At 51.2% G+C, this 15,837-nt stretch overlaps 1 protein-coding gene across 1 annotated transcript in view; it reads left to right on the top strand.

Moving 5' to 3' along the window:
- Window positions 1-14,202, top strand: part of DLG5 (discs large MAGUK scaffold protein 5) — a 108,221-nt gene extending 94,019 nt beyond the window's left edge. The window contains 9 exon segments of the mRNA XM_006180045.2: window positions 1,191-1,374; window positions 1,883-2,031; window positions 2,907-3,077; window positions 3,946-4,142; window positions 8,303-8,446; window positions 8,696-8,823; window positions 10,095-10,204; window positions 10,924-11,033; window positions 12,471-14,202. Coding sequence (XP_006180107.2) covers window positions 1,191-1,374; window positions 1,883-2,031; window positions 2,907-3,077; window positions 3,946-4,142; window positions 8,303-8,446; window positions 8,696-8,823; window positions 10,095-10,204; window positions 10,924-11,033; window positions 12,471-12,574 — 1,297 coding nt within the window. The 3' untranslated portion in view covers window positions 12,575-14,202.
- The last annotated feature ends 1,635 nt before the right edge of the window (window positions 14,203-15,837 follow it).

Here is a 15,837-nt window from a genome sequence, read left to right as displayed (position 1 = left end):
AGCAGTCCTTTTTATCTACCTTCTTCCTACACTTTCTTTTTTCTCACTAACTCTCAGCTTTACCTTTTCTCTTCCTTTCCTTTTCTCATTCACTGATTCTGTCTTTAGGCAGAATCCCACAGTCGTCACCTAGCTGGGTCCAGGGCTCTGGCCATCAGTAGCAGTGTCGCCCTCAAGGAGCTCAGGGTTTGAGGGTGGCAGACCAGTGTCCAGGCATGTGCAGTACAGCTGAAGTGCTGGGAGGGGCTTCAGGGGCCCCAGTGGAGCAATCATGAGGGGCATGGCAGGGAGTGGTGACAGCTTGGTCACAGTGTTCAGGATGAGCAGAGGCTCGCCGTGCAAAGGGTGGAGGTGGAGAGAAGTCGGGAGGAGGGATCAGCATTCGTGTGGCAGGAGAAGGCTCAGCAGGAGCTGGAGGGGAGAGGTCCACACTGGCCGGGTTGTGAGGCCATCACTCTGGCATCCTGACGGAGCCCTTTCTCAGGCACAACGTTAATGGACCACTTGTAGAAGTTTGCAGGTTGGGAGCTGGGCCGTCTTGAGGGCTGTCCTACTTGTGACCTTTCACCCAGTGTGGCTGCACTTACCTGCAGCACAGTTTTCATCACCAGCTGGCTCTTCCCCTGAGGTCCCACTCATCGGGTTCCATTGCTATCCCGTCTCCTTCACTCAATCTATTTGCCAGCCTTTTGGTGTCCCTCACTGTGTTTGTGAGGTCCTTAGTGGCAGGGGGCCCCGCTTCATGGTTTAGCATTGCCTGGGTCATAGGAACTGCTCAGTAAAGACTTGTCGGATGAGTTGTGCCCTGGATGGTTGAGCTCGGCTCTGACCGTCTTAGGAGAACGAGGTTAGGAAAACAAGTGCAGTCCAGGTGGGCGAGATGTAGCCCCAGGTGTGCAACGGACAGCTGGGCCGGAAAGCGGGGGCATTGATTTCCTTTCTGTTCCCAACTGGCTTTGTGACCGGGGCTGTGTGTTCGCCTCTGTGGAACCTCAGCGTCCTGCCGATAAGCCAAGTCCCTAGAACTAGCGCCTGTGCCAGCCCACCTCTTAGCACCAGTGGTCCCAAGGCCTTGTGAGGTCCTGCGCAGCAGGCCAGAAACAATTTAGGGCATCACCACTGGGTCGTCTTTTACGTGCCCTCCTTCCTCCCTGTGCACAATTGAAGAACTTCATTTTCCCTCCTGAAAGGATGGTGGGAGATGCCACCAAGAAGACCCCAGAGCCACGAGTGGTCTTCCTCAAGAAGTCCCAGCTGGAGCTTGGAGTGCACTTATGTGGTGGGAACCTGCACGGGGTGTTTGTGGCCGAGGTGGAGGATGACAGTCCCGCCAAGGGCCCCGACGGCCTCGTGCCTGGGGACCTCATCCTCGAGGTGAGTTCTGAGCTGCCAGCAGCAGCCAGGCCGCTCTCTGCTCGCATGTGGGGCTTCCTGTCATCTTGGATGGCCGGGAGGCAGAGGAGCACAGCCTTTTACCTCGAGACCCCTGTCCGTGTTGAATGCCACCCAGACCCTCTGGCCTCTGGAGGGCAGATGCTCTGTTCTTGTCAGCAGCAGGACTCTGATCCGATGGCGAGTGTCAGCTCCCTCTCACTGAGTGTCCTGTTGGATGGGGGAGGTGAATTGTAGGTACTAAAAGATCCAGGTAGCATGAGCAAGGTGAGGTATCGTTTTGTGAACAGCCTTTACTTGCTGGGAGAATAGAGCAGAATTTCTCCTGGGAGAAGCTACCAAGGGCGGAGCAGACACTCGGCAGAGGGCTCAGCCTTAACTTGTGTAGTTGGGGCAGACGGATTCCCCCTTATCTCACGACCAACCTCTCATGGGTGCCCAAGCCTCCCTGGCTTCTGCTCCCTGACCCCAGTCCCCCATCCCTGGGCAGTATGGCGGTCTGGACGTGCGCAGCAAGACAGTGGAGGAGGTGTACGTGGAGATGCTGAAGCCCAAGGATGGTGTCCGCCTCAAGGTGCAGTACCGCCCAGAGGAGTTCACCAAGGTCAAGGGCCTGCCTGGCGACAGCTTCTACATCAGGTACCAGCAGGCAAAGGTGCCGGAGCTTTGGGGCCAGGGAGGGGCCTTTGGTGGAGGGTCTTCTGAGTGAGTGCCCTTGTGTTTCTTGTCCCAGAGAGTGGGGCCATGATGGTCATTACTCAGTCCCCAAACCGCAAGCTCAGGGCAAGGTGCTTGTGACTTAGAGAAACCCTTGAAGGCTCCCAGGGCCAGACGTACTCCCTCTTTAGGGTTCAGAGCCTGGAGAATTTTGAGGCTACGGGGCCCTGTTTTCCTGTGGGTTCTGCTCCTCTCCCAGTCTCCCCCAGGCCAGCTCTGCAGATCCCTCTGCAGTGTGTGTGGATGTCAAGGTGTCCATGGCGTCCTGAAGTACTATACAAAATGTGTGTGGGAGGTGGGCGTCAGGCGTTTTGTAGGAGGGGCTCAGCTTTCTTCATGTCCCCTGAGGCCTGAGGCCACATAAGAAGGAAAAGCACTCATCAACTGTGTACCATGAGGTACTGGTCTCTGTCCCTGGGGACCCCCTCCTCGTTGGGGATGGCGTGTTTCCATTCTGGGGAGTTTCTAAACCGTAGGAACCATCGCCTAGACTCAGGAGAGGCAGGCAAATGGGAAGGGCCCATTTGGAAGTGGAGATACATATCCTTGGTCCTTGGCAAGAAGTCCATTATCTGATGGGAGTGAGGCAGCTGTTGTCCCCAGGGAGCCCTGGTCTCAGGGGAGGAAAGAGAAGTCTCTGTGTCCTGTCCTGTAAAGCCTGGGTTCCCTCCTTTGGGAACCGTCAGGATAGGGAAGAGGCAGGTCCTGATCGTAGTCCAGAGAAAGAACAGGAGAGCCGTCCGAGGAGTGTGGTTGCAAAGGACAGCCTGACCTGTCCTCTCCGTCACCTGGTCCAGGGCCCTGTATGAGCGGCTGGCGGAAGTGGAGCATGAGCTGAGCTTTAAGAAAGACGACATCCTCTACGTTGATGACACCTTGCCCCAGGGCACATTTGGGTCCTGGATGGCCTGGCAGCTGGATGAGAATGCCCAGAAGATCCAGCGCGGGCAGATCCCCAGCAAATATGTGTGAGTGTTCTTGAGTCTGGGCTTGGGGTGGGGCAGTGGCGCCCATGGGGATGTCCCCTGGGTGAGGCCCAGGGCTGCCTGGGGGCTCATCCTGATGCTCGTCTCAGCTTCTGGTTACGTTTTAATCGCTTACCTAATGCAGGTCAGTGCTGTAAATAATTCAGTGCTGTACAGAAGCACAGTGGCAACTTAGGAGAGCACTTTTGTAACAGATCTATTGAGGCTAATTCATATGCCATATGGTTTACCCAAAGTGTACAATTCATTGGTTTCTAGTGTCTTCACAGGTGTGTGCAACCATCACTACAGTCGATTTGAGAACATTTTCATCAGAATGAAGCCCCGTGTTCTTTAGCCTCCCACCCCCCCGGTCTTTCTGTCTGCCCTGCTCCCTCCTCCAGCCCTGGTGACCCCCTATCTTCTTTGTCTCAGTAGAGTTTCCTGTCTGGACTTTCACGTGAATGAAGTCATGTAATATGTGGTCTTCTGTGACTGGCTTCTTTCACTTAGCGTGATTTCTTCAAGGTTCTTCCATGCTGTAGTGCATTTCTGTGCTTTGTTCCTTTTTATGCCAGGAAGCATACTTGTAACGTCACAAGTGAAAGCTGTCTTAGCAGTTCCTTTTGACATTCATCTGAATACAGGCCTTGGCTGGCTCTGAGAGCCTGTCCAGCACTGATGTTTGTGTCGCCCCCACAGCGGTGGTACCAGCGGGTCCTGGGTGGCGTGGGTGGTTAAGTGGCCAGGAAAGCTGCAGAGGGTGTTGGAGGATCCGGGGAGGCCTAGCTCTGGCTCTCACGGGTAGGGCAGGGTGGGCAGGTGCTGGGTCCCAGGCCCTTCCCAGCACGGCTGTACCCTTTGTCCACAGGATGGACCAAGAGTTCTCCCGGAGGCTCAGCATGTCTGAAGTCAAAGATGACAGCAATGCAGCAAAGACGCTCTCGGCGGCTGCGCGCAGATCCTTCTTTCGGAGGAAACATAAGCACAAACGCAGTGGGTCCAAAGATGGGAAGGACCTCCTTGCCCTGGACACCTTCTCCAACGACTCCATTCCACTCTTTGAAGGCAAGTGGCTGAGCTTGCTTCTCCAGCGGGTGCTCAGGATTAGGTTTGCTGTTGACCACAGAAGCCTTACCTTGGTGACTTAAATGAGATAGAGGTTTGCTTTGCTTTCACAGGTAACCAGTCTAGGGTTGGGATGGTGGTGCTACTGTCTTCAGAGTCTACCACCTGTTGAGTGTGGCTTCTGTTCTCAAAGTCTCCGCACAGTCATGGCAGCTCCTGCCAATCACGTCTGTGTTCAGACAGCGGGGAGGAGGATGGGGCAAGGCAAAGGTGTGCTTCTTTAAACAGTTTGTCTGGAAGCACCACCTTGGATCTTCCACTTAGAGCTCTCTGGCCGCTTGCATCTGCAAGGGTGGCTGAAAAGGCAGGGTTTTCACTGGTGCACTGCTGGCTTCAGTAAAGCAGGTTCTTTTAAGAAGCTGCCTAAGTAAAGAAGAAAGGAAGCACTGGTATTGGGTGAGCAAAAAGAGTTTATACTCAATGCATTGCCTCTAGTTTGATTTTGGGTTATTACAGGCTGCTTGGTGGTGACCATGGGCCAACTCTGCAGATCTTTGGCCTCTTCTGGCCTCACTTCTGTGTCCATCCTTACATGAACTTCCCAGGGCCAGTCCTGGAGCTGCATATTAGGGAGTGTCAGACATCCTTTGGCAGATTGCCTTTGTAGAAGGGTACTTTTGTCCTGTAAAGCTGGAGGCTTCTGTGAATGCTGCTCCCAGGGCCCCATGTGTGTCCACTGTCCTAGAAGGTGCACCCTCCCTGGCAGGCAGGGTGTGGAGGTGGCAGTGGACATCAGAAGGTAGGACGCCTGGTTTCATCCTCCCTTCCTTCCTTGTTTATTTTTCAGTTAGGGCCTTAGGCACAGTGAGCTGACTGATGCTGCCCTTGCTCACGGCCCACTGTCACTGTCAGTCAGGACAGGGCTTGGCAAACAGTAGCCTAGGGGCCAAATCTGGCTCACTGCCTATTTTTATACGGCCTTTGAGCTAAAGATGGGTTTTACTTTTTTGTTTTTTTATTTTTTTGTAAATATTTAGTTCTATTAAGACAAAAACTGACAGTGTTGGTATGAAGTTTACATCTAAAGTTTTCACAGAAACTTAACACATACCTAAAAAGGTTTTACGGTGGAGTTCTAGATGCCGGCCTGGGTGATGTCTAGAACTGAGGGGTCTCATGATTTGGGACAGCATTTTGGGGTATTAATTAATTCTTAGGATAAAAAAATACTTTTTTTTTTTTTTTTTTTGTTTTGCTTTAAAGTGAACCACTGCCACAGTATGAAAATTTGGTCTTCTCCCGAGTCCAGGGCTTTTGAAATCATTCAACTCTTTTTCTTGAGGGGCTGGGTGGTAATTAGGTTTGTTTGTTTGTTTGTTTGTTTGTTTGTTTGTTTAATGGAGGTCCTGGAGGATGAACCTAGGACCTCGAGCATGTTAGGCAGGCACTGTACCAATGAGCTATATACCCTACCCCCGGAGTAATCAAGCATTTTTCTTATTCTGTCTCTCCATCTGTTAGCTTTTGGTTACTCATTTTGTTCTATTCTTTGGGAGGGGCGGGTTACAGCAGACCTCACAATGCGTATCTCTGCCTCACTACTAACATGAGTCATTACTTTGACCCCTTCCCTAATGATTCTAAAACATCAGAGCACTGTGACTCACCTTCTTCCCATCTTTTGTTGTTTTTAATTTTGGGGGAGCTAATTAGGTATTTATTTATTTTGATGGAGGTACTGGGGATTGAACCCAGGACACTGCACGCTAGATGCACACTCTATACCCTCTCCCCCTTCTTCCCATCTTTTTGCATTATTAACATTTTCATTTTACATATATTTAAAATCCAACAGTGTTACTCATTTACATATCAGTTATTCATTTATAGCTACCCTTCCTGTTTTTCATCATTTCTTCCTGCTATTCTGTTTCCTTCTGATTTTGTTTTCTTTCTACTGAACAACTCCCTTCAGCATTTCTTCCTTTTTCTAGCTTGATTGAGATATGTATGATTGACACATAATATCATGTAAGTTTAAGGTGTGCAGTATGATAATTTGATACATGTATATGTTGCAAAAGGTTTACCACAGTAAGGTTAGCTAGCATATCCTTTACCTCATATAATTAACATTTTCTTGTTATGGTGACCTTCAGCATTTCTTGTAATGCAGATTTGTTGGTGACAAATTCTCTGCTTTTGTTGGTCTCTTTTCCCATCATTTTGGAGGTTTTCACTGGATATAGAATTTTAGATTGGTAGAAATTTTATTTATGTGTTTTAAGGACATTTTTTATTGTCCTTTGGCTTTCACTATATGTTTGTGTCCTGGGGTTGCTGTAACAAATGTCATAAGCTTTGTGGCTTAAAACAACGTACATTTATTCTCTCTCAATTCTGGAAGCCAGAAGTCCAAAATCAGTACCATTGGGCCAAATTCAAGCTATTGGCAGGCCCATGCTCCCTTGGAGGCCTTTGGGAGGAATCTTTGCCTTGCCTCTTCCAGCTTCTGGTGCTGCCAGCATTCCTTCACTTGTGGCCACATCACCAACATCTTTGGCTCTCTCTGCTCCATCTTCACATTGCCTTCTCCTCCATGTCTGTCTTAAAACCCTCTCTGTCTCCCATAAGGCTACATGTAATTGCATCTGAGGCCCACCTACACAGCCCACCTCCTCTGAATATCCTTAAGTACGTTTTTGCCATACAGGTTTCTCCCTCTATTCAAAAGTAGAACAATCCTGTGAAACCTTTCGTAAGCCGAAATGGCAGAAGGTGAAAAAGCAATTAGTGTAAGACACATCTTGCTAACAGATGCACACAAACAACGGAGATAAAGTGCAGGTGCTTGCAGACCAAGTCGGCGCCCCGGTAGCTTGGTGCTGGGACGCTGAGTGCAGGTCCTGCGGAAGGGGCCACTCTACTTGAGGTGTGCGCTGTATCTGTTGAGCCTCAGCTCACAGCAAAACGAATGCTGGGCGCTGTTTTAATTTCTGCCTTTTTTTGGAACAGTGAAAATCCTCTTTGGGTTTCTTTCAGTTAACGAAAACAGGTATTAATGTAGGTCTTTCATAAGAGTGGAGGGACACAAAACGAACTTTCAGAAAGTGGGGGATCCCTGTTATCAGGTGATAGTCACAGGTCCCGGGGATTGGGAAGTGAATTGATCTACATGGGGCCCTTGTCAGCCGGCCACACATCATTTCTGCCAAGAAGTCATCTCTCATATTGCTCAGTGCTGAGGTGATGTGTGTCTGACCCTCCCCTCCCCCAGCTGTTTTTAGATTGTCTTTGCCTTTGTGTCTCAGCAGTCATACCATGATGTGCCCATGTGTGGTTTTCTTGGTGCTTATCCTCCTGGGATGTTGGGAGGGGGTGGTTCTTAGCATTTCTTAAATCTGTAGTTTGATGTCTTGGTCAGTTTGGAAAATGCCTCTTGTTTCTTTAAAACTACTTCTGTGCTCCTCTTTCCTCTCCTTCTGGATCTTAGTTCTTTGGCCATGTCCCATATGTCTTCTATACCTTTTTTTAAAGAAGTATTTTCCATCACATTTTTTCTCTCTGTGTATCAGCCTGGATAGCCTGGATATTTTCTACTGGACTTTTTCCTGTTTATTCATCCACTTTCTGTTGTGTCCAATGCATGTTTATTTCAGAAATTACATTTTTTAGTTCTGTAGTTTCTAATTGTTTCTTTTGTGTGGGGGGATGGGTAAAACATCAAACTTATCATTTTAACCATTTAAGTATACAGTTTGGTAGTGTTAAGTAGATTTGCACTGTTGTGCAACAGATCTCTAGAATCTTTTTAATCTTGCAAAACTGAAACTATATCTGCTGAACACTGATTCTCCCTCCCCTCCCCACTCCCTGTGGTTTTGACCACTTTAGATACTTCATTTGAGTGGAATCATACAGAATTTGTCTTTTTGTGATTGACTTACTTTGCTTAGCAGAACATCCTTGAGGCTCACCTGTACTGTAGTGATAGGATTTTGTTGTTTTCTCAGGCTACATAGTATTTTGCTGTGTAGATCTACCACATTTTCTTTATCCATTCAGCTGCAAGGACGGGGAGCAGTGGGTCCCCAGCCCCTCTGCCTTCCCTCCTCTGCTCCCGGCCGATGCCCATGACTCTGCTCTTCTCTCTCCCTCAGATTCGGTGAGCCTTGCCTATCAGCGGGTCCAGAAGGTAGACTGCACCTCCTTGAGGCCTGTCCTGATCCTGGGGCCTTTACTGGATGTGGTGAAGGAAATGCTGGTGAATGAGGCGCCTGGCAAGTTCTGCCGATGCCCCCTTGGTAAGGGGTTGCCCTCATGCCTGCTGGGCTGTGTCTATGTCCACATGTTCCCTGGGGATGGATCCCATGGTGGTTTGGAGCCCTCCTGAGTTGGGTCAGGACAACGTGCAGCTCTAGTTCTTTTTCTGGGAGAAAGGGTAGCAGGGCTGGGCTCCTGATTGCTCTTCCACACAGTGTTCTTCCCTGGAATGGGCAGTGACAGCTCACAGAGCCTGGGGCCATCCTGATTCCTGTGTCTGTGCTTTCCAGAGGTGATGAAGGCCTCCCAGCAGGCCATCGAGCGGGGTGTCAAAGACTGCCTGTTTGTTGACTACAAGCGGAGGAGTGGCCATTTCGATGTGACCACAGTGGCTTCCATAAAGGAGATCACAGAAAAGGTACCTGTCGTCTCAGACCGAGGGGTGGGCACCTATTTGAGCCCTGGGCTTGGACCCCGTTTGTGTCTGGGCCCTGTCCCTTTGCACCTCTGCCCTGCGTGTTTCTCAGACCTTGGTGAGCTCAGCTGTGTCCTGTTGGTCCGAGTTAGCCTACTGAGGGCTGGCCCCCGTTGCTTCTGTGTGCTTCCACTTTTCTGAGTAGGAAGCTACTCCCAGGCAAGTGTGTACAAATCACCCTGTGTGTGTGTCCCCTCTCCCTCTCTGAGGGGCTCTGGCGAGAGCTTTGCACTCCAGGAAAGGCCCTTCACAGGGATTTCTACAACAGGGTCCCAGAGTGCATCTGCTGAGCATGTGTGCAGAATTTCACGTGTGCCATACTCTAGGGACAGGGGCATGGCTTCCATCAGGGTAGGAGCTCTTGCTGTGTGCCTTGAGGCTTTTGGGCACAACTGTGGTCCGTTTGCCAGGTAGCGTCCAGGAAAGTGGGCAGCTCTGCCAGGTGTGTTGGAAAGGCAACCTTGGTGAGTCCCAGGGTGTGGGTGCTCCTCCAGCTCCGTCCTTGCTGGGTGGTCAGTTCACCTCACTGGGCTTTGGATTCCTCCTGATACAGGAGGGAGTTGGCTTCTTATAGCTGTCAGTGCAGATGGCCCAGTTGAAGTGGACGAGCTGCTGTCAGGGGTACCCCAGGACGTGAGAAAGCCCGGCAGCGTTTGGGCCCCCTCAGTGGTGCTCTCGGGAGTTTTCTGACTCATGGGCAGTGTGGAGGTGCAGCAGAGCCATGGGCCGCATTTCAGTCACAGCCACGCAAAGACCCACTCTCCTCTCCCCTGCCGTAGCCCCTAGTCAGTCTCCGCCCAGTCTTCTTTTGCCCAGTCTGTCAGAAGTGAGGTTTTGAGGCTGGGCTGGGTAGGGCTTTAGGAAGTTCCTGTATCTGGTTAAAGGCAGGAGGAGGTTTGGAGTTATGTCGTCCAGACCCACCCCGGCCCTGGCTCCCATCCTGACTCCCATCACAGCTGACAGCTTGTGGGGAGAGATTTTTTCCCACATGCGGTTTCCCCACCGTGTATCATGCATGGTCTTCATGAAAGACTGGTTTTGCTGCCTTTTTCGTTGGTAGAACCTTATACATTCACTTACAGAGTAAGGCAGGGCAGTGCAAGGTGAGGGTGGCCCCATCGGTGGCAGAGAAAGGCTGGGTTGTCCAGTGCTCCCACAGCCCGGCTCTCCGCCCATCCTCCTGGGCGGGGTGTTCACTCTCTCCATCCCCCCAGAACCGGCACTGCCTCCTGGACATCGCTCCACATGCCATCGAGCGGCTGCACCACATGCACATCTACCCCATCGTCATCTTCATCCACTACAAGAGCGCCAAACACATCAAGTAGGTGATGGGCTCCTCGTGGGCTCAGCCTGGGGCCTTGCTGTGGGTGGGCTGCTGGCTCACAGCCATGGGGGTGGTGGTGAAAGAAAGAGATGGGCCCATTGGCCTTGAAACTGGCATCTCACGTAGGAATGACCTCCACCTCGAGCCCCCACACGTCAAATCAGGCATGTTAACCCCGCACAGCCCCCCCCCCCCCCGCTCTTCGTGCCGTTTGGGTGCTGCCATGGCTCCTGGAGTATGTCCAGCCTTGTCTGCATAGCTCCCTTTCTGACCCTCATGCCCCTTTCCCCTGCCTCTCCGCTTGGTGCTCATAGCAGCACAGGAGTTGGGTGGCCTGGCCCAGGTCCGGCTCGGCCAGGAGCTGGTTTGTGCTGTGGATGGGCCTTTGCTCTTGCTGAGCTTCAATTTCTGTGCTGGTTGGGCTAGCGGTCTGCCAAGCCCTCCCTGCCTCCACCAGTTTGCCTTTCTGTGCTTCCAAGTTTCTGGTACCTGCCCTCGGGGGCCAGCTGGGGTATCTGGTCTTTGTGTACACACGCTGGGGCGCCTGCCTTCCCCCTCTCTGCCCAGAGCTCCCCGTGGGGCTTGCCGGTTGTTGCTGTGCTTTACGGTGGGGGGTTCATGGGAGCTCTGTGGTGAGTGATCCCTGTTACTCTGGACAAAGAGGAGGGCCTGGGGCAGGCCAGATGCTCAGCCTGGTTCCCCGGCTATTCCGACAGGGAGCAGAGGGACCCCATCTACCTGAAGGACAAGGTGACTCAGAGGCATTCCAAAGAGCAGTTTGAGACGGCTCAGAAGATTGAACAGGAGTACGGCAGGTACTTCACAGGTAGGTCTAGAGAGAGAGGAGTGAGGACAGACACAGGCTTCCCAAGGATGTCCTTCTTAGAAGTGGGGAGAGCCCACACTAAGTGGGGTTCTGGTGGATGCCATTGTAGTGAGCACTTTTGTTACAGATGATCAGATTGCAGGCACAGGGCAACATCAGGAACTTGCAGGTCACTAGTTCTGGCTTGGGTCATGGTCTGCCCTTGGGTAGTGGCTGCACAGTCGCTATAGAGCATAGCTCCAGCGTTCCACAGGCGAGTAGCACAGTGGTGGTGGCTCTGTCTGTCCCTAGCACCCTGCAGGGCAGGCTGGGTTTTCCGTGAAGTTCTCTGGTCCTTGAAACAGGAAACCAGAAGCAGCATGGCTCCAATTTACCAATTGCCATTTTACTTGGTGGCTTTCAACTTCTTCCATAAAATCAGTCATCTTTGTGGGTAGGGAGGAGTGGGACATAATAACGTTGTGGTCACAGAGGTAGAGACAGTGGTTTTAATTAACTTACAGAGAGTGTTGTGATCTCGTTTGGCACTTCGCATGCAACATTTGGTCTCAAAAACCAGCCTTGGTGCTTCTTTCAATGTATGTGCATGTGTGTGTGTTTGTTTTAATTTCCAATCGACTACGGACCAATATTTCAGTCAAATACATTGACAATTACTAGAGAAATGAAAATTTAAAACTCCAAAACTTACAAAATACAAGCATTGACTTTTTAGTAGTTTCAACAGATCTAAAATTACTCCGGCACATTTCCATAGCCATTTCTAAACTTGCGCTGTCAGTTTCTATGGCAAGCAGCTGGGGCTTGGCATTCTTCCATGGGGCACACAGACAGCCCTGGTCTAGTGTCTGCCGAGCCGTGGTGTTGAAAGCCTGCAGACCAGGCTTGAGCCAGAGCTGGAGACATGTCGTCATCTTTGCTGGGAATCTTCTCTGGGCCACGGGATGCCCGGCTCCTGCAACCCAACCTTGTTTCCTGTAGAATCCTGCTGCCATTTGGACCATCACAACACATCTCAAACTGCTTTCCAATGTGCTGGGACTCCCCATTGCAAGACTAGGCAAACCAACCCGGGGCATTATTGCAGTGAGGCTGGCAGTTCATACATGTGGTCAAATCCTGGTCACCCCTGCGACAGGGGCCAGGGCAGCCTGGCAAAATTGGACACTGGCCTTCATTTGAGCCCAAATTTTTAACATCCTATGGAACCGTTGGCAAGAGGGATAGCTGAAAAGCTGAAGTGATTTGCACCCAACTCTGTTTTCTTTGTCTTCCCCAATTTCTCGCTGGTGGAAGAGTATGAGGCGGGAGTGGGACAGCAGGGCCACGTAGCTCAAGACAGGCAGAACACCAGGAAGAGTAAAACGTGTTTATTTGCCTCAAATCTGAGGTTTTCCTCTGAGCCAATGACATGTTTGTCTGGGGGCTCTTTTGCAGGGGTCGTCCAGGGAGGAGCCCTGTCAAGCATTTGCACTCAGATCTTGGCAATGGTCAATCAAGAGCAAAGTAAAGTCCTGTGGATTCCAGCCTGCCCCCTATAGAACGTGGTGCTGGGGACGACGCAGCGCGGCCGCCAGCATGAGTGCCTGGCTCAGGTCTCTTTAGCGACTAAAGATAGAAGTCTGTCTGTACAGAAACCCGAAGGGGAAGGATCCGTGAACCAGGACTCCAGGAATGCCTCCTTGGTAGACAGAGGGCTGCAGACGAACGGGATCCGGGCCCCAGCCAGCAGACTGTGTTCCTCTCACACGTGTGCTTTAAGACAAAAGACTTTTTGTAGAGGGATTCAACACCGACCTTTCCTTTAGTCAGCTGACCAGAGATGCTGCAAAGAGAACCTTTCAGATCACAAGTTTACAAACCTTTTCTAAGTATTTGGTTGTTTATGTTTACTTGAACGGCTCTATGTTGTTGCTGCCCAGCCCCTGCCCTTTAGTCACACCCTTGTGTTGCTTTGGTGTTGGTTTTGTGCCTGTTTTCAGCGAAACGACTCTGGAACCTCGCTGGGGCCCACTTTGCTTTGGGAGGTTCTTGTCGGTGGGACCAGAGCTTTGATGGACGTCCTGCTCCTCGGTGGCACCTTTCCTGGAAGGACATGGCAACTGAGGGTGCTTCGATGGTCGGTGGGGCGGGACCGGCGTCTGGAGGGGCTGGCTCTGCAGCGGCAGCTTTCCCTCCTGCCCCAAGAAGGGCGATCTGGGCTGTCTTGCAGCCCCTCCCTCAGATTGTGCCTCTGCGTCCTCTCACTTCTTTTCCACCTGCGTTCACTACTCCAGCCTTTTCTCTGGTCCTTGCAACTGCGTGAGTTCCCTGTTGCACAGCCCGCTCCGGGCAGGGTGTCAGGCTGGCGCTGGTGCGTGCCGTTGGGTCTTCCTTAGGTTCTGTGAGTAGTGACAGCCTTTACCAGTGCAGACTTTGCAGGGTAATTCTTAAGTGCTCTGTAGTGGGGCAGGCAAATCAGCTCTTCTCAATGGGAAAACATTCGTGTTTCAGACTTTGAATCAAGAGTTCTTAGTGGAAGCTTAAGGATTAGTACGGTCACTGTCAAGATCCTAAAAAGGGAACCTGGGATCTATCTAGTCTTGGGAACAGCGCTCACAGCATGAGCAGTACTCCACGAAGATGTCTTTTTTAAGCTTCCGACGCTGGATGCCTCTGCTGAAGATTTGATGTGGTTCCTCCTTAAACTGTGCATCCTGTTAGTAAGTAGGTACTGTACCGGGCTCCGGGTAAGTGTCACTGGGGTAGGACCTCTATTTTAATACTGTTCCTAACATTTCATTTTACTAGCAAGAAATCTCTGATTTCATTTTATTCTTTGTAATTCTAGACACTAGATTGTAGTTTAGCCATACTGACATTTTTTAAAAAGGGATATATTTTCTTGCACAGTTGTTCGAAAAGAGACACGTTTCAGTCCTCAGTGCTGCCCTTCGTTTCACAGGTACACGCCTTCGGGCTCAGACACCTAGGACAAACCGTAGGCTGTCTCGGGGTCTCGCTCGCACGCCCTGCGGGGCTGCTGCTCCGAGCGGCAGGTGGTGGGACCGAGGAGGTACAGTGTGCACAGGTACTGTTCTGACAGGCTGGGATTTTCTGTACTAAAACCTTCCTTTGTATCAAAAGTTAAGCTGACTTTAGTACAATAAATAAAGGTCAATTTCTGTAACTTGTTGTGGTGAAAAGACCTGTCTTTTATTTATTGCCCACCTTTCCCTGCTCCCTCAGCTCCCTTCGTTCCTAAATTTGAGACCATGTTCCTCCCCTGCAGCATGTGGCTGGAATTGGCTGTGGTGTGAGGTTCTTTCCAGCTCTCATCGTGCTCAGGAACCCCCTTTACCTGCTGCCTCAGCCTCTCTGACGCCCTCCGTCCCTCCCACAGTGTCCATCTGTCCAGCATAGCGTGGATAGTGATTGCAGCCAGGCAGCTGATTTGAGTAAGACTCAGATCCTGCACTCGGGGGCTCATGTTCAGATCTGCAGGTTGGGGCTGGGCTGTGAAAAGCAAAGGGGATTTGAAGGACACCGCAAGGCTGCCCACGTCTCCTTGACAGCCCAGACCCAGCATCGAACTCAGAGAAGGGCAGCTGCTGCCTGGGTTTTGGTGACCCGCCCCCCCCCACCCCACCCAACAAATAGGCGCCGCTGCTTATGTTAGGAAATGGTTTCTTTTAAAAGAGCTCAATTATGATGCCAACACCTTAGCAGTTTATACTTGCTGCATTATGAGTGGTTTTTATTTTCTTTAGACTTTTCTGTATTTTTCCAAGTTTTCTATAGGAAACTCGGTTTTCTTTTACAATTGCAAGGAAAAACCACTATGCCTTTTTAAATGGAGGGCATTTAAGTGACTGAAATCACAGACTTGTTTCTGGATACACTGAGGCCTTGCAGGGCAGCGCCTAGAACACTGCTGAGCAGCACTGGTGGTGGGGCAGCGGGTGGTTATGCTTGTCTCACCAAGAGGCCGGGCAGGGGCTGGAATTGTCTGTCTCACATAGGCTCAGATCATTTTGGAATGGCAGAGCTGACTTTCAGCTCCAGCCTTGAGGCCTTGGACAGATCTCGCCTGGGCCTCCAAAGAGAGTGCAGACTAGATGCTCTCTGAGGCCCCTCTCCCCGGCTGACGTCCGAAATGTGGGTGGGGAATGGGACTTCACTCCTGGCCTGGCAAAGGCTGAGCAGAACCCCAGCTCCAGGAGCCTTGGCATAGGTGACTTTGGGAGGCTGGAGGAGTCCTTGACGCCTAATACTCTGCAGTGGAAACTGAAGGGGTCTGAACTAGGAGCCAAGCCCTGGCCCAAAGTTCTGGGCCACCTCGGCTGGAACAAGGTTCTGTGGCTGACCAAAGAGACTGGCCAACTGGAGGTTGGGGCTGGAAAGCTGAGCTGTCACCCCTCTCCAGTGCCAAAGGTGGAGAGAAATACAAGAAATTGCCAAGTGGGATACAATGCAAGCAAAAACTCACAACTGGGAAGCGCAGCTGGCGTGGGAGCAACAGTCTTCTCACGGGGGACGAGGCTCCGAGGCCCTGCCCTGGACAGCCAGCCTTCTCCACAGCTCCCTTCTGCTGCCGCTCCACCTGTGGGTTTCCTGGACCTTGTTTCATCCATGCACGCTCTTTCATGTGCTCGCTCCTTCCAGAATATAGTCTCTGGCCTCCTGATGGTTCTCCCTTCAGTTCTCCTTGCTACTACAAGTTTAGATGTTTTTTTCAACTGTGAAATGTCATACATACAGAAGAGTGTTACAATGTAAGCGTACGGTCTGAAGAATAATAAAATGGACAGTGCATCTGTTAGGA

This window comes from Camelus ferus, chromosome 11, assembly GCF_009834535.1.
Source record: "Camelus ferus isolate YT-003-E chromosome 11, BCGSAC_Cfer_1.0, whole genome shotgun sequence".
In the NCBI taxonomy this organism is placed as follows: Eukaryota; Metazoa; Chordata; class Mammalia; order Artiodactyla; family Camelidae; genus Camelus; species Camelus ferus.
The sequence above is the reverse complement of the archived record's forward strand: the minus strand, read 5'-3'. Positions and strand labels throughout refer to the sequence as shown.